This window comes from Oncorhynchus clarkii, unplaced genomic scaffold, assembly GCF_045791955.1.
Source record: "Oncorhynchus clarkii lewisi isolate Uvic-CL-2024 unplaced genomic scaffold, UVic_Ocla_1.0 unplaced_contig_9929_pilon_pilon, whole genome shotgun sequence".
In the NCBI taxonomy this organism is placed as follows: domain Eukaryota; kingdom Metazoa; phylum Chordata; class Actinopteri; order Salmoniformes; family Salmonidae; genus Oncorhynchus; species Oncorhynchus clarkii.
Genome location: NW_027259204.1, coordinates 15,493 through 34,961, shown reverse-complemented (window position 1 = coordinate 34,961; position 19,469 = coordinate 15,493). Strand labels below are relative to the sequence as shown.

At 44.0% G+C, this 19,469-nt stretch overlaps 1 protein-coding gene across 1 annotated transcript; it reads left to right on the top strand.

The window, feature by feature from the left end:
* Nucleotides 1-3,362: 3,362 nt before the first annotated feature.
* Nucleotides 3,363-17,659, top strand: LOC139399885 (uncharacterized; the record flags this gene model as incomplete). The annotated part of the gene is made up of 5 exons (XM_071145007.1): nt 3,363-3,599; nt 11,554-11,796; nt 16,142-16,378; nt 17,224-17,256; nt 17,639-17,659. Coding segments are annotated over 5 exons (771 nt in total), but the record flags the coding sequence as incomplete, so codon positions are not given.
* Nucleotides 17,660-19,469: the final 1,810 nt, after the last annotated feature.

The following is a 19,469-nucleotide window of genomic DNA, read 5'->3' as shown; positions in this document are numbered from 1 at the left end:
AATGTCCTCTTGTTCTACAGTATATAACTCTACATCTAACCTGACTAGTAATGTCATCTTGTTCTACAGTATATAACTCTACATCTAACCTGACTAGTAATGTCCTCTTGTTCTACAGTATATAACTCTACATCTAACCTGACTAGTAATGTCCTCTACATCTAACCTGACTAGTAATGTCCTCTACATCTAACCTGACTAGCAATGTCCTCTTGTTCTACAGTATATAACTCTGCATCTAACCTGACTAGTAATGTCCTCTTGTTCTACAGTATATAACTCTACATCTAACCTGACTAGTAACGTCCTCTTGTTCTACAGTATATAACTCTACATCAAACCTGACGAGTAATGTCCTCTTGTTCTACAGTATATAACTCTACATCTAACCTGACTAGTAATGTCCTCTACATCTAACCTGACTAGTAATGTCCTCTTGTTCTACAGTATATAACTCTACATCTACATCTAACCTGACTAGTGATGTCCTCTTGTTCTACAGTATATAACTCTACATCTAACCTGACTAGTAATGTCCTCTTGTTCTACAGTATATAACTCTACATCTAGCCTGACTAGTAATGTCCTCTTGTTCTACAGTATATAACTCTACATCTAACCTGACTAGTAATGTCCTCTTGTTCTACAGTATATAACTCTACATCTAACCTGACTAGTAATGTCATCTTGTTCTACAGTATATAACTCTACATCTAACCTGACTAGTAATGTCCTCTTGTTCTACAGTATATAAATCTACATCTAACCTGACTAGTAATGTCCTCTACATCTAACCTGACTAGTAATGTCCTCTACATCTAACCTGACTAGCAATGTCCTCTTGTTCTACAGTATATAACTCTGCATCTAACCTGACTAGTAATGTCCTCTTGTTCTACAGTATATAACTCTACATCTAACCTGACTAGTAACGTCCTCTTGTTCTACAGTATATAACTCTACATCAAACCTGACGAGTAATGTCCTCTTGTTCTACAGTATATAACTCTACATCTAACCTGACTAGTAATGTTCTCTACATCTAACCTGACTAGTAATGTCCTCTTGTTCTACAGTATATAACTCTACATCTACATCTAACCTGACTAGTGATGTCCTCTTGTTCTACAGTATATAACTCTACATCTAACCTGACTAGTAATGTCCTCTTGTTCTACAGTATATAACTCTACATCTAGCCTGACTAGTAATTTCCTCTACATCTAACCTGACTAGTAATGTCCTCTTGTTCTACAGTATATAACTCTGCATCTAACCTGACTAGTAATGTCCTCTTGTTCTACAGTATACAACTCTACATCTAATCTGACTAGTAATGTCCTCTTGTTCTACAGTATATAACTCTACATCTAACCTGACTAGTAATGTCCTCTTGTTCTACAGTATATAACTCTACATCTAACCTGACTAGTAATGTCCTCTTGTTCTACAGTATATAACTCTACATCTAACCTGACTAGTAATGTCCTCTACATCTAACCTGACTAGTAATGTCCTCTACATCTAACCTGACTAGTAATGTCCTCTACATCTAACCTGACTATGAATGTCCTCTACATCTAACCTGACTAGTAATGTCCTCTTGTTCTACACTATATAACTCTACATCTAACCTGACTAGTAATGTCCTCTACATCTAACCTGACTAGTAATGTCCTCTACATCTAACCTGACTAGTAATGTCCTCTACATCTAACCTGACTATGAATGTCCTCTACATCTAACCTGACTAGTAATGTCCTCTTGTTCTACAGTATATAACTCTGCATCTAACCTGACTAGTAATGTCCTCTTGTTCTACAGTATATAACTCTACATCTAACCTGACTAGTAACGTCCTCTTGTTCTACAGTATATAACTCTACATCAAACCTGACGAGTAATGTCCTCTTGTTCTACAGTATATAACTCTACATCTAACCTGACTAGTAATGTCCTCTACATCTAACCTGACTAGTAATGTCCTCTTGTTCTACAGTATATAACTCTACATCTACATCTAACCTGACTAGTGATGTCCTCTTGTTCTACAGTATATAACTCTACATCTAACCTGACTAGTAATGTCCTCTTGTTCTACAGTATATAACTCTACATCTAGCCTGACTAGTAATGTCCTCTTGTTCTACAGTATATAACTCTACATCTAACCTGACTAGTAATGTCCTCTTGTTCTACAGTATATAACTCTACATCTAACCTGACTAGTAATGTCATCTTGTTCTACAGTATATAACTCTACATCTAACCTGACTAGTAATGTCCTCTTGTTCTACAGTATATAACTCTACATCTAACCTGACTAGTAATGTCCTCTACATCTAACCTGACTAGTAATGTCCTCTACATCTAACCTGACTAGCAATGTCCTCTTGTTCTACAGTATATAACTCTGCATCTAACCTGACTAGTAATGTCCTCTTGTTCTACAGTATATAACTCTACATCTAACCTGACTAGTAACGTCCTCTTGTTCTACAGTATATAACTCTACATCAAACCTGACGAGTAATGTCCTCTTGTTCTACAGTATATAACTCTACATCTAACCTGACTAGTAATGTTCTCTACATCTAACCTGACTAGTAATGTCCTCTTGTTCTACAGTATATAACTCTACATCTACATCTAACCTGACTAGTGATGTCCTCTTGTTCTACAGTATATAACTCTACATCTAACCTGACTAGTAATGTCCTCTTGTTCTACAGTATATAACTCTACATCTAGCCTGACTAGTAATTTCCTCTACATCTAACCTGACTAGTAATGTCCTCTTGTTCTACAGTATATAACTCTGCATCTAACCTGACTAGTAATGTCCTCTTGTTCTACAGTATACAACTCTACATCTAATCTGACTAGTAATGTCCTCTTGTTCTACAGTATATAACTCTACATCTAACCTGACTAGTAATGTCCTCTTGTTCTACAGTATATAACTCTACATCTAACCTGACTAGTAATGTCCTCTTGTTCTACAGTATATAACTCTACATCTAACCTGACTAGTAATGTCCTCTACATCTAACCTGACTAGTAATGTCCTCTACATCTAACCTGACTAGTAATGTCCTCTACATCTAACCTGACTATGAATGTCCTCTACATCTAACCTGACTAGTAATGTCCTCTTGTTCTACACTATATAACTCTACATCTAACCTGACTAGTAATGTCCTCTACATCTAACCTGACTAGTAATGTCCTCTACATCTAACCTGACTAGTAATGTCCTCTACATCTAACCTGACTATGAATGTCCTCTACATCTAACCTGACTAGTAATGTCCTCTTGTTCTACAGTATATAACTCTACATCTGTTTTCTTTCCTGTCTAGGTGATGTCCAGTTTGTGAACAGAAACAAGGTTCACCTCATTCACAATGTTACCATGGTGATTCCCATGGCATTTTACTTGATCCGTTCTGAGAGGTACTCTGAGATCCATGCTGCCAGGACCAGACAGGACCAGATGAAACTGTTGTACGAGGCTCTAGACTCAAGAAGGGACAAGGTGAAATCGGACTTTTACAGGATTCTACTGGATCTGGAACCTGACGTTGTCATCGACCTGGGTAAGAACCTCTCTACCTCTGGTTACATATCACTGGAATGTAAACCTTATCTAGTCTATCACCTGGGTAAGAACCTCTCTACCTCTGGTTACATATCACTGGAATATAAACCTTATCTAGTATATCACCTGGGTAAGAACCTCTCTACCTCTGGTTACATATCACTGGAATATAAACCTTATCTAGTCTATCACCTGGGTAAGAACCTCTCTACCTCTGGTTACATATCACTGGAATATAAACCTTATCTAGTCTATCACCTGGGTAAGAACCTCTCTACCTCTGGTTACATATCACTGGAATATAAACCTTATCTAGTCTATCACCTGGGTAAGAACCTCTCTACCTCTGGTCACATATCACTGGAATATAAACCTTATCTAGTCTATCACCTGGGTAAGAACCTCTCTACCTCTGGTTACATATCACTGGAATATAAACCTTATCTAGTCTATCACCTGGGTAAGAACCTCTCTACCTCTGGTTACATATCTCTGGAATATAAACCATATCTAGTCTATCACCTGGGTAAGAACCTCTCTACCTCTGGTTACATATCACTGGAATATCAACCTTATCTAGCCTATCACCTGGGTAAGAACCTCTCTACCTCTGGTTACATATCACTGGAATATAAACCTTATCTAGTCTATCACCTGGGTAAGAACCTCTCTACTGGCTGTGTTGGGTAGACCAGAGGAACCAGGCTCTGAGGGGCGACCAGCCCTCTACTGGCAATACTGGGTAGAGAGGAACCAGTCTCTAAGGGGTGACCAGTCCTCTACTGACTGTACTGGGTAGAGAGGAACCAGGCTCTGAGGGGTGACCAGTCCTCTACTGACTGTGCTGGTTTGAGAGGAACCAGGCTCTGAGGGGTGACCAGTCCTCTACTGGCTGTACTGGATAGAGAGGAACCAGGCTTTGGGGGTAGACCAGTCCTCTACTGGCTGTACTGGGTAGACCAGAGGAACCAGGCTCTGAGGGGAGACCAGACTTCTACTGGCTGTACTGGGTAGACCAGAGGAACCAGGCTCTGAGGGGTGACCAGTCCTCTACCGACTGTACTGGGTAGAGAGGAACCAGGCTCTGAGGGGTGACCAGCCCTCTACTGGCTGTACTGGGTAGAGAAGAACCAGGCTGTGAGGGGTGACCAGCCCTGGCTGTATATCTTACTGTCACGCCCTCGTCTTAGTATTTAGTGTTTTCTTTATTATTTTTGGTCAGGCCAGGGTGTGACATGGGTTTATAATGTATTTTGTCTTGTTTTTTTTGTAGGTATTGGGATTGTTATATAGTAGGGTTATCTAGAATAGTCTATAGCTGTCTGGAGTGGTTCTCAATCAGAGGCAGGTGTTTATCGTTGTCTCTGATTAGGAACCATATTTAGGCAGCCATATTCTTTGAGTGTTTCGTTGGTGATTGTTCCTGTCTCTGTGTTTGTTCGCACCAGATAGGCTGGTTAGGTTTTCGTATTACGTTTCTTGTTTTGTATTGTTCGTGTTTATTTCGTTCATTAAACATGTATCAAAAATACAACGCTGCATTTTGGTCCGATCCTTGCTACACCTATTCAGAGGAGAAGATAAAAGAAAACCGTAACAGAATCACCCACCACAACAGGACCAAGCGGCGTGGTGACAGGCAGCGCTAGCAGGAGCAACGAAGTCTGGATTATACGACTTGGGAGGAAATAGACAGGTGGGCGGTCGGCCCCGGAAGAGTGCCGGAGCCCGCCTGGGATTTGCTGGAGCAGTGCGAAGAGGGTTATAGGAGAATGGAGTTGGAGAGACGAACACAGCGGTGTGGAAGGAAGCCTGAGAGTCAGCCCCAAAAATTTCTTGGAGGGGGGCACAGGGAGAGTGTTGCAGAGTCAGGAGTCCTGAGCAAACTCCCCCTGTTTATCGTAAGGAGCCAAGGAGGAAACCAGAACCAGAGCCGGTTTTGGAGGTGAGCGAAGCAGAGACTGTGAAGGAGTTAATCGGGAAATCGGAGGAGAGAGTTATGAGGGAGTTGCTGTGTTGGTGCATTAGGCACGAAATTTGCCCGGCGTAGCGTGTTGGGATTTGATGGCACCTGGGTCAGCGCTCCATACTCGTCCTGAGGTGAGTGTTAGTCGACTGTTAGTCGGCACCAGGCCTCCTGTGCACCTCCCAAGCCTTGCACGTCCTGTGCCAGCCCTGCTCTCAAGATCTCCAGTACGCCTTCACGGTCCGGTCCATCCTGTGCCACCTCCACACACCAGCCCTCCGGTGGCAGCTCCCCGCACCAGGCTTCCTGTGCGTGTTCTAGGCCCAGTACCACCAGTTCCAGCACCACGCACCAGGCCTTCAGTGCGCTTCGTCTGTCCAGCACTGCCGGAGCCTTCATCCTCTACAGCGCTGCCAGAGCCTTCCTCCTCTACAGCGTTGCCGGAGCCTTCCTCCTTTACAGCGCTGCCGGAGTCTTACGCCTGTTCAGCGCAGCCAGAGCTGCCAGTCTGCAAGGAGCTGCCAGTCTGCAAGGAGCTGCCAGTCTGCAAGGAGCCGCCAGTCTGCAAGAAGCCGCCAGTCTGCAAGGAGCCGCCAGTCTGCAAGGAGCCGCCAGTCTGCAAGGAGCCGCCAGTCTGCAAGGAGCCGCCAGAGCTGCCAGTCTGCAAGGAGCCGCCAGAGCCGCCAGTCTGCATGGAGCCACCAGAGCCGCCAGTCTGCAAGGAGCCGCCAGAGCCGCCAGTCTGCAAGGAGCCGCCAGAGCCGGCAGTCTGCAAGGAGCCGCCAGAGCCGCCAGTCTGCAAGGAGTCGCCAGAGCCGCCAGTCTGCAAGGAGCCGCCAGAGCCGCCAGTCTGCAAGGAGCCGCCAGTCTGCAAGGAGCCGCCAGAGCCTGCCAGTCTGCAAGGAGCCGCCAGAGCCGCCAGTCAGCATGGAGTCGCCAGAGCCGCCAGTCAGCATGGAGCAGCCAGAGCCGCCAGTCAGCCAGGATCTGCCAGAGCCAACTACCTGCCTGAGCTTCCTCTCAGTCCCGAGCTTCCCCTCAGTCCCGAGCTTCCCCTCAGTCCCGAGCTACCCCTCAGTCCCGAGCTGCCCCTCAGTCCAGTGGGGCCCTTGGTGAGGGTTACTAGGCCAAGGTCGGCGGCGAGGTTCGCCAATCAAAGGACGCGATGCAAGGGGACTAAGACTTTGTTGGAGTGGGGTCCACGTCCCGCGCCGGAGCCGCCACCGTGGACAGACGCCCACCCGGACCCTCCCCTATGGGTTTAGGTGTGCGGCCGGGAGTCGGCACCTTGGGGGGGGGGGGGGGGGGGGGTTCTGTCACGCCCTGGTGAGATGGGTTTATTATGCGGTGTGTTTTGTCTTGTTTTTTTTGTCGGTATCGGGATTGTGATATAGTAGGGTTATCTAGAATAGTCTATGGCTGTCTGGAGTGGTTCTCAATCAGAGGCAGGTGTTTATCGTTGTCTCTGATTGGGAACCATATTTAGGCAGCCATATTCTTTGAGTGTTTCGTGGGTGATTGTTCCTGTCTCTGTGTTTGTTCGCACCAGATAGGCTGGTTAGGTTTTCGTGTTACGTTTCTTGTTTTGTATTGTTCGTGTTTATTTTGTTTATTAAACAATTATCAAAATTACCACGCTGCATTTTTGTCCGATCCTTGCTACACCTCCTCGTCAGAGGAGGAGATAGAAGAAAACCGTAACACTTAGATATATAAAAAACTCAGCAAAAAAAGAAACGTCCTCTCACTGTCAACTGTGTTTGTTTTCAGCAAACTTAACATGTGTAAATATTTGTATGATCATAAGATTCAACAACTGAGACATAAACTAAACAAGTTCCACAGACATGTGACTAACAGAAATGGAATAATGTGTCCCTGAACAAAGGGGGGTCAAAATCAAAAGTAACCGTGTGGCCAGCAGCTGCATTAAGTACTGCAATGCATCTCCTCCTCATGGACTGTACCAGTTATTGCTGTGAGATGTTACCCCACTCTTCCACCAAGGCACCTGCAAGTTCCCAGACATTTCTGGGGGGAATGGCCCAAGCCCTCACCCTCCGATCCAACAGGTCCCAGACGTGCTCAATGGGAATGAGATACGGGCTCTTCGCTGGCCATGGCAGAACACTGACATTCCTGTCTTGCAGGAAATCACGCACATAATGAGCAGTATGGCTGGTGGCATTGTCATGCTGGAGGGTCATGTCAGGATGAGCCTGCAGGAAGGGTACCACGTGAGGGAGGAGGATGTCTTCCCTGTAACGCACAGCGTTGAGATTGCCTGCAATGACAACAAGCTCAGTCCGAATATGCTGTGACACATCGCCCCAGACCATGGCGGGCCCTCCACCTCCAAATCGATCCCTCTCCAGAGTACAGGCCTCGGTGTAACACTCATTCCTTTGACGATAAACGTGAATCTGACCATCACTCCTGCTGAGACAAAACCACGAGTCGTCAGTGAAGAGCACTTTCTGCCAGTCCTGTCTGGTCCAGCGACGTTGGGTTTGTGCCCATAGGCGATGTTGTTGACGGTGATATCTGGTGAGGACCTGCCTTTCTCAGCCTTTTGTGGACAGACTGAGCACTGATGGAGGGATTATGCGTTCCTGGTATAACTCTGGCAGTTGTTGTTGCCATTCTGTACCTGTCCCGTAGGTGTGATGTTCGGGTGTACCGATCCTGTGCAGGTGATGTAACACGTGGTCTGCCACTGCGAGGACGATCAGCTGTCCGTCCTGTCTCCCTGTACCGCTGTCTTAGCTGTCTCACAGTACGGACGTTGCAATTTATTGCCCTGGCCACATCTGCAGGCCTACCGTCTGTAAGCTGTTATTGTCTTAACGACCGTTCCACAGGTGCATGTTCATTCATTGTTTATGGTTCATTTAAAACCTCTTAGAGATCGGGCTACTTTTTTCAACATTCTGTTAAAAATCGCGCAACATTTCAACGTCCTGCTACTCATGCCAGGAATATAGTATATGCATATGATTAGTATGTGTGCATAGAAAACACTCTGAAGTTTCTGGAACTGGTTCAATGGTGTCTGTGACTATAACAGAACAAGTTCCGTGGTCAAAATCGCCAGAGAACCTGGTCACTTTTTTGACGGAGAAAAAATCAATCCGCCAGTCTATGTATTGTCTATTGGAAGGAAAAATACTTAAGGGTAAGATTACAGTTCCTATAGCTTCCACACGATGTCGCCAGTGTTGTGATTTCGATTCAACTAAATCCTTGGTCATCTGAGTAATAGCCACATCCGGTTGTCAGGTCCACAGCTGTGAAAAATGGAACCGGTAAAGTTGGCTACGTTTTTCAAACTTGTGCCTATTTAATACAGATCGCTCCGTGATCAATTTGATCGTTTATTAACGTTTAGTAATACCTCAAGTTGGATTACAGAAGTAGTTTGAAGTGTTTTGTCAAAGTTTATAGGCAACTTTTTTTTTATTTAAAAAAATAACGTGTCGTTTAAAAACTGTGTTTTTCCTGGATCTGACGGTGTTCATAAATGGACATTTTGGGTATATATGGACCGATTTAATCGAGAAAAAAAGACCCAATTGTGATGTTTATGGGACATATAGGAGTGCCAACAAAGAATCTCGTCAAAGGTAATGAATGTTTTATATTTTATTTCTGCGTTTTGTGTAGCGCCGGCTACGCTAATTCCTTTGTTTACGTCCCCTTCTGGTATTTCGGGGTGTTGCCTGGTATCAGATAATAGCTACTAATGCTTTCGCCGAAAAGCATTTTACAAATCTGACTCGTTGGCTAGATTCACAACGAGTGTAGCTTTAATTCAATACCCTGCATGTGTGTTTTAATGAACGTTTGAATTTTAACGAGTGCTATTAGCATTTAGCGTAGCGCATTTGCATTTATTGTTGGCAGGGGGTGCGGTTGCGTCCCGGGTGGGCCAGAGAGGTTAACAAGCATGGGAAACAGTGTTTAAACCCTTTACAATGAAGATCTGTGAAGTTATTTGGATATTTACAAATTATCTTTGAAAGACAAAGTCCTGAAAAGGGACGTTTCTTTTTTTTGCTGAGTTTATAAAGCCTTCCTGTATTCTGACTAGAGCATTCTGACTAGAGCATTCCGACGAGAGCATTCCGACTAGTTCAGTTAACATGAACAGGTATGGGTTATGGATGAACAGTTAACCTGTTGCGACGACCAAACCCGGATCTGGGATTCTATTTATAGACCTAAGCTCATTACCATAACGCAACGTTAACTATTCATGAAAATCGCAAATGAAATGAAATAAATATGCTATCTCTCAAGCTTAGCCTTTTGTTAACAACACTGTCATCTCAGATTTTCAAAATATGCTTTTCAACCATAGGAAAACAATCATTTGTGTAACAGTAGCTAGCTAGCGTAGCATTTAGCGTTAGCATTAGCGTTAGCATTTAGCAGGCAACTATCACAAAAACAAGTAAAGCCTTCAAATAAAATAACTTACCTGTGAAGAACTTCTGATGTTTTCAATGAGGAGACTCTCAGTTAGATAGCAGATGCTCAGTTTTTCCAAAAAGATTATTTGTGTATTAGAAATAGCTCAGTTTTGTACATCACATTTGGCTACCAAAAAAAAAAAAAAAAAAAAAAAACGAAAATTCAGCCCTCAAAACGCGAACTTTTTTTCCAAATTGACTCCATAATATCGACTGAAACATGGCAAACGTGGTTTAGAATCAATCCTCAAGGTGTTTTTCCACATATCTCTTCGATGATATATCCTTCGTGGAAGCCTGGTTTCTCCTTGCTCTCAAATGGAAAAAGAATTGCACCTGGCTTTACGCTCCAATTCCGACGCAGGGACACCAGGACACTTGGAAAATGTAGTCTCTTATGGTCAATCTTCCAATGATATGCCTACAAATACGTCACAATGCTGCAAACGCCTTGGGGAAACGACAGAAAGTGTAGGCTCATTCCTTGCGCAATCACAGCCATATAAGGAGACAATGGAAAACAGAGCTTCAGAGATTCTGCTCATTTCCTGGTTGACGTATCATCTTGGTTTCGCCTGTAGAATGAGTTCTGGGGCACTTACAGACAATATCTTTGCAGATTCTGAAACTTCGGAGTGTTTTCTTTCCAAACCGGTCAATAATATGCATAGTCGAGCATCTTTTCGTGACAAAATATTGGGCTTAAAACGGGAACGTTTTTAATCCAAAAATGAAATAGCGCACCTAGAGATCCAAGAGGTTAAGGCTGTCCCAAATCCCTGTGATTCACATAACGAAAATAAGTATATAATTCTACATCTAACCTGACTAGTAATGTCCTCTAGTTCTACACTATATAACTCTACATCTAACCTGACTAGTAATGTCCTCTACATCTAACATGACTAGTAATGTCCTCTACATCTAACCTGACTAGTAATGTCCTCTACATCTAACCGGACTAGTAATATCCTCTAGTTCTACAGTATATAACTCTTCATCTAACCTGACTAGTAATGTCCTCTCGTTCTACAGTATATAACTCTACATCTAACCTGACTAGTAATGTCCTCATGTTCTAAAGTATATAACTCTACATCTAACCTGACTAGTAATGTCCTCTACATCTAACCTGACTAGTAATGTCCTCTACATCTAACCTGACTAGTAATGTCCTCTTGTTCTACAGTATATAACTCTACATCTAACCTGACTAGTAATGTCCTCTTGTTCTACAGTATATAACTCTACATCTAACCTGACTAATAATGTCCTCTTGTTCTACAGTATATAACTCTACATCTAACCTGACTAGTAATGTCCTCTTGTTCTACAGTATATAACTCTACATCTAACCTGACTAGTAATGTCCTCTACATCTAACCTGACTAGTAATGTCCTCTTGTTCTACAGTATATAACTCTACATCTAACCTGACTAGTAATGTCCTCTACATCTAACCTGACTAGTAATGTCCTCTTGTTTACAGTATATAACTCTACATCTGTTTTCAGGTGCCACATTTGTGGACTACCATAAGGATCAACTCATTCAGAGGGTTACCATGGTAAAGCCCATCATGTATGAGCTGTTCTATGAGGAGTTGTACTGTGACATCAGTATCAACCAGATGACCAGCCAGGACCAGATGAGACTGTTGTACCAGACCCTAGAAGAAGCAGAAGACTCAAGAAGTGTGAAATCAGACTTTTACAGGATTCTACTGGATCTGGAACCTGACGTTGTCAGGGACCTGGGTAAGAACCTCTCTACCTCTGGTTACATATCACTGGAATATAAACCTTATCTAGTCTATCACCTGGGTAAGAACCTCTCTACCTCTGCTTACATATCCCTGGAATATAAAACTTATCTAGTCTATCACCTGGGTAAGAACCTCTCTACTGGCTGTACTGGGTAGAGCGGAACCAGGCTCCGAGGGGTGACCAGTCCTCTACTGGCTGTACTGGGTAGACCAGAGGAACCAGGCTCTGAGGGGTGACCAGTCCTCTACTGGCTAGTAGAGAATAGTTTACTAGGGTGAACCCAATAGACTGAGATATCAGCCATATATCCTCTTATAGTTTACTAGGGAATCTACATGAATCTACAGGAAACCACAATCCAATTCACACATACTGACTTGGTGGATGAAATCAAATGTGACTTTGGATATCAATATCAACTGTAACACTATGAGATGGAAGAGATAATGTGTGGTTTAGTGCAGTACCCTGCATCACTACCTCAGACCACCACTAGGGGGAGTTAGAGGTAATGTGTGGTTTAGTACAGTACCCTTCATCACTACCTCAGACCACCACTAGGGGGAGTTAGAGGTAATGTGTGGTTTATTACAGTACCCTGCATCACTACCTCAGACCACCACTAGGGGGAGTTAGAGGTAATGTGTGGTTTATTACAGTACCCTGCATCACTACCTCAGACCACCACTAGGGGGAGTTAGAGGTAATGTGTGGTTTAGTACAGTACCCTGCGTCACTACCTCAGACCACCACTAGGGGGAGTTAGAGGTAATGTGTGGTTTATTACAGTACCCTGCATCACTACCTCAGACCACCACTAGGGGGAGGTAGAGGTAATGTGTGGTTTAGTACAGTACCCTGCATCACTACCTCAGACCACCACTAGGGGGAGTTGGAGGTAATGTGTGGTTTATTACAGTACCCTGCATCACTACCTCAGACCACCACTAGGGGGAGGTAGAGGTAATGTGTGGTTTAGTACAGTACCCTGCATCACTACCTCAGACCACCACTAGGGGGAGGTAGAGGTAATGTGTGGTTTATTACAGTACCCTGCATCACTACCTCAGACCACCACTAGGGGGCGTTAGAGGTAATGTGTGGTTTATTACAGTACCCTGCATCACTACCTCAGACCACCACTAGGGGGAGTTAGAGGTAATGTGTGGTTTATTACAGTACCCTGCATCACTACCTCAGACCACCACTAGGGGGAGTTAGAGGTAATGTGTGGTTTAGTACAGTACCCTGCATCACTACCTCAGACCACCACTAGGGGGAGTTAGAGGTAATGTGTGGTTTATTACAGTACCCTGCATCACTACCTCAGACCACCACTAGGGGGAGTTAGAGGTAATGTGTGGTTTATTACAGTACCCTGCATCACTACCTCAGACCACCACTAGGGGGAGTTAGAGGTCATGTGTGGTTTAGTACAGTACCCTGCATCACTACCTCAGACCACCACTAGGGGGAGTTAGAGGTAATGTGTGGTTTATTACAGCACCCTGCATCACTACCTCAGACCACCACTAGGGTGAGTTAGAGGTAATGTGTGGTTTAGTATGGTACCCTGCATCACTACCTCAGACCACCACTAGGGGGAGTTAGAGGTAATGTGTGGTTTAGTATGGTACCCTGCATCACTACCTCAGACCACCACTAGGGGGAGTTAGAGGTAATGTGTGGTTTAGTACAGTACCCTGCATCACTACCTCAGACCACCACTAGGGGGAGTTAGAGGTAATGTGTGGTTTATTACAGCACCCTGCATCACTACCTCAGACCACCACTAGGGGAGTTAGAGGTAATGTGTGGTTTAGTATGGTACCCTGCATCACTACCTCAGACCACCACTAGGGGGAGTTAGAGGTAATGTGTGGTTTAGTACGGTACCCTGCATCACTACCTCAGACCACCACTAGGGGGAGTTAGAGGTAATGTGTGGTTTGGTACAGTACCCTGCATCACTACCTCAGACCACCACTAGGGGGAGTTAGAGGTAATGTGTGGTTTATTACAGTACCCTGCATCACTACCTCAGACCACCACTAGGGGGAGTTAGAGGTAATGTGTGGTTTAGTACAGTACCCTGCATCACTACCTCAGACCACCACCAGGAACACCTCTCTGACAGGGCATATCTCCCAGAAACACCTCTCTGACAGGGCATATCTCCCAGAAACACCTCTCTGACAGGGCATATCTCCCAGGAACACCTCTCTGACAGGGCATATCACCCAGGAACACCTCTCTGACAGGGCATATCTCCCAGAAACACCTCTCTGACAGGGCATATCTCCCAGAAACACCTCTCTGACAGGGCATATCTCCCAGGAACACCTCTCTGACAAGGCATATCTCCCAGAAACACCTCTCTGACAGGGCATACCTCCCATAATACTGATGGGTCAACTGTTAATCACAGACCTCGTGGTTTATTACTATAATACTGATGGGTCAACTGTTAATCACAGACCTCATGGATTATTACTATAATACTGATGGGTCAACTGTTAATCACAGACCTCATGGTTTAATACTATAATACTGATGGGTCAACTGTTCAACAGTATATATCTCTTCATCAAACCTGACTAGTAATGTCCTCTAGTAATGTCCTCTACATCTTACCTGACTAGTAATGTCCTCTTGTTCTACAGTACATAACTCTACATCTAACCTGACTAGTAATGTCCTCTTGTTCTACAGTACATAACTCTACATCTAACCTGACTAGTAATGTCCTCTATATCTAACCTGACTAGTAAAGTCCTCTACATCTAACCTGACTAGTAATGTCCTCTTGCTCTACAGTATATAACTCTACATCTAACCTGACTAGTAATGTCCTCTAGTTCTACAGTATATAACTCTACATCTAAACTGACTAGTAATGTCCTCTACATCTAACCTGACTAGTAATGTCCTCTACATCTAACCTGACTAGTGATGTCCTCTACATCTAACCTGACTAGTAATGTCCTCTTGTTCTACAGTATATAACTCTACATCTAACCTGACTAGTAATGTCCTCTACATCTAACCTGACTAGTAATGTCCTCTACATCTAACCTGACTAGTGATGTCCTCTACATCTAACCTGACTAGTAATGTCCTCTTGTTCTACAGTATATAACTCTACATCTAACCTGACTAGTAATGTCCTCTACATCTAACCTGACTAGTAATGTCCTCTACATCTAACCTGACTAGTGATGTCCTCTTGTTCTACAGTATATAACTCTACATCTAACCTGACTAGTAATGTCCTCTACATCTAACCTGACTCGTAATGTCCTCTACATCTAACCTGACTAGTGATGTCCTCTACATCTAACATGACTAGTAATGTCCTCTACATCTAACCTGACTAGTGATGTCCTCTTGTTCTACAGTATATAACTCCACATCTAACCTGACTAGTAATGTCCTCTACATCTAACCTGACTAGTAATGTCCTCTACATCTAACCTGACTAGTGATGTCCTCTTGTTCTACAGTATATAACTCTACATCTAACCTGACTAGTAATGTCCTCTACATCTAACCTGACTAGTAATGTCCTCTTGTTCTACAGTATATAACTCTACATCTAACCTGACTAGTAATGTCCTCTACATCTAACCTGACTAGTGATGTTCTCTACATCTAACCTGACTAGTAATGTCCTCTACATCTAACCTGACTAGTAATGTCCTCTTGTTCTACAGTATATAACTCTACATCTAACCTGACTAGTAATGTCCTCTTGTTCTACAGTATATAACTCTACATCTAACCTGACTAGTAATGTCCTCTACATCTAACCTGACTAGTAATGTCCTCCACATCTAACCTGACTAGTAATGTCCTCTTGTTCTACACTATATAACTCTACATCTAACCTGACTAGTAATGTCCTCTACATCTTACCTGACTAGTAATGCCCTCTTGTTCTTTAGTATATAACTCTACATCTAACCAGACTAGTAATGTCCTCTTGTTCTACACTCTATAACTCTACATCTAACGTGACTAGTAATGTCCTCTACATCTAACCTGACTAGTAATGTCCTCTTGTTCTACAATATATAACTCTACATCTAACCTGACTAGTAATGTCCTCTACATCTAACCTGACTAGTAATGTCCTCTAGTTCTACAGTATATAACTCTACATCTAACCTGACTAGTAATGTCCTCTTGTTCTACAGTGTATAACTCTACATCTAACCTGACTAGTAATGTCCTCTACATCTAACCTGACTAGTAATGTCCTGTACATCTAACCTGACTAGTAATGTCCTCTTGTTCTACAGTATATAACTCTACATCTGTTTTCTTTCCTGTCTAGGTGATGTCCGCTTTGTGAACAGAAACAAGGTTCACCTCATCCAGAGTGTTACCATGGTGATTCCCATGGCATTTTACTTGATCCGTTCTGAGAGGTACACTGAGATCCATGCTGCTAGGACCAGACAGGACCAGATGATACGGTTGTACCAGGCTCTAGACTCAGGAGGGAACCAGGTGAAATCAGACTTTTACAGGATTCTACTGGATCTGGAACCTGACGTTGTCAACGACCGGGGTAAGAACCTCTCTACCTCTGGTTACATATCACTGGAATATAAACCTTATCTAGTCTATCACCTGGGTAAGAACCTCTCTACTGGCTGTACTGGGTAGACCAGAGGAGCCAGGCTCTGAGGGGCGACCAGCCCTCTACTGGCTGTACTGAGTAGACCAGAGGAAACAGGCTCTGAGGGGTGACCAGTCCTCTACTGGGTAGAGAGGAACCAGGCTCTGAGGGGTGACCAGTCCTCTACTGGGTAGAGAGGAACCAGGCTCTTAGGGGTGACCAGTCCTCTACTGGCTGTACTGGGTAGACCAGAGGATCCAGGCTCTGAAGGTTGACCAGTCCTTTACTGGCTGTACTGAGTAGGCCAGAGGAACCAGGCTCTGAGGGGTGACCAGTCCTCTTCTGGGTAGACCAGAGGAACCAGGCTCTGAGGGGTGACCAGTCCTCTACTGGCTGTACTGGGTAGACCAGAGGAACCAGACTCTGAGGGGTGACCAGTCCTCTACTGGCTGTACTGGGTAGACCAGAGGAACCAGGCTCTGAGGGGTGACCAGTCCTCTACTGGGTAGACCAGAGGAACCAGGCTCTGAGGGGTGACCAGTCCTCTACTGGCTGTACTGGGTAGAGAGGAACCAGGCTCTGAGGGGTGACCCATCCTCTACTGGCTGTACTGGTTAGAGAGGAACCAGGCTCTGAGGGGTGACCAGTCCTCTACTGGCTGTACTGGTTAGAGAGGAACCAGGCTCTGAGGGGTGACCAGTCCTCTACTGGGTAGAGAGGAAGGGCCTGATTCCTATCTACCATCTGGCTATATTTATTTTTGACCTGAAGCTGACTGAATATTTCCCCCCTAGATGAACTCATTCAAAACCTGACTAAACAGCTGGGTAAGTGTTGTCTCTGTATTCATGTAATATTCAACATTACCAACATTATTATCTACTGTCGAATAGAGAGGATATAGTTTGTCTTCATGTTCTAGTACCCATAATGCATCATGTTTTATCTACTGTCTATAGAGAAGGTCAGAATAGAGAGGATGTAGTCTGTCTTCATGTTCTAGTACCCATAATACATCATGTTTTATCTACTGTCTACAGAGGAGGTCAGAATAGAGAGGATGTAGTCTGTCTTCATGTTCTAGTACCCATAATACATCATGTTTTATCTACTGTCTACAGAGGAGGTCAGAATAGAGAGGATGTAGTCTGTCTTCATGTTCTAGTACCCATAATACATCATGTTTTATCTACTGTCTTCTGTCTACAGAGGAGCTCAGAAGACAGAGGGGTGAGTTGTGTGTGAAAGTCTGTGCAATAATGATGATGTAGGTAAACTCTATTACATCATCAACATACTGAGATATCAGCCATATATCCTCCTATAGTTTACTAGGGTGAACTAAACTCTATTACATCAATAGACTGAGATATCAGCCATATATCCTCCTATAGTTTACTAGGGTGAAGCCAATAGACTGAGATATCAGCCATATATCCTCCTATAGTTTACTAGGGTGAACCCAACTCTATTTTAATCTGAGGGTCTCAGCTTTCAAAGTTCAATAGAAATTCAATGAACATGAATCTACAGAAAACCACAATCCAATTCACACATACTGACTTGGTGGATGAAATCAAATGTGACTTTGGATATCAATATCAACTGTAACACTATGAGATGGAAGAGATAATGTGTGGTTTAGTACAGTACCCTGCATCACTACCTCAGACCACCACTAGGGGGAGTTAGAGGTAATGTGTGGTTTAGTACAGTACCCTGCATCACTACCTCAGACCACCACTAGGGGGAGTTAGAGGTAATGTGTGGTTTAGTACAGTACCCTGCATCACTACCTCAGACCACCACTAGGGGGAGTTAGAGATAATGTGTGGTTTATTACAGTACCCTGCATCACTACCTCAGACCACCACTAGGGGGAGTTAGAGGTAATGTGTGGTTTAGTACAGTACCCTGCATCACTACCTCAGACCACCACTAGGGGGAGTTAGAGGTAATGTGTGGTTTAGTACAGTACCCTGCATCACTACCTCAGACCACCACTAGGGGGAGGTAGAGGTAATGTGTGGTTTATTACAGTACCCTGCATCACTACCTCAGACCACCACTAGGGGGAGGTAGAGGTAATGTGTGGTTTATTACAGTACCCTGCATCACTACCTCAGACCACCACTAGGGGGAGGTAGAGGTAATGTTTGGTTTATTACAGTACCCTGCATCACTAACTCAGACCACCACTAGGGGGAGGTAGAGGTAATGTGTGGTTTATTACAGTACCCTGCGTCACTACCTCAGACCACCACTAGGGGGAGGTAGAGGTAATGTGTGGTTTATTAAAGTACCCTGCATCACTACCTCAGACCACCACTAGGGGGAGTTAGAGGTAATGTGTGGTTTAGTACAGTACCCTGCATCACTACCTCAGACCACCATTAGGGGGAGTTAGAGGTAATGTGTGGTTTATTACAGTACCCTGCATCACTACCTCAGACCACCACTAGGGGGAGGTAGAGGTAATGTGTGGTTTAGTACAGTACCCTGCATCACTACCTCAGACCACCACTAGGGGGAGTTAGAGGTAATGTGTGGTTTATTACAGTACCCTGCATCACTACCTCAGACCACCAATAGGGGGAGTTAGAGGTAATTTGTGGTTTATTACAGTACCCTGCATCACTACCTCAGACCACCACTAGGGGGAGTTAGAGGTAATGTGTGGTTTATTACGGTACCCTGCATCACTACCTCAGACAACCACTAGGGGGAGTTAGAGGTGATGTGTGGTTTATTACGGTACCCTGCATCACTACCTCAGACCACCACTAGGGGGAGTTAGAGATAATGTGTGGTTTATTACAGTACCCTGCATCACTACCTCAGACCACCACTAGGGGGAGTTAGAGATAATGTGTGGTTTATTACAGTACCCTGCATCACTACCTCAGACCACCACTAGGGGGAGTTAGAGGTAATGTGTGGTTTATTACAGTAACCTGCATCACTACCTCAGACCACCACTAGGGGGAGTTAGAGATAATGTGTGGTTTATTACAGTACCCTGCATCACTACCTCAGACCA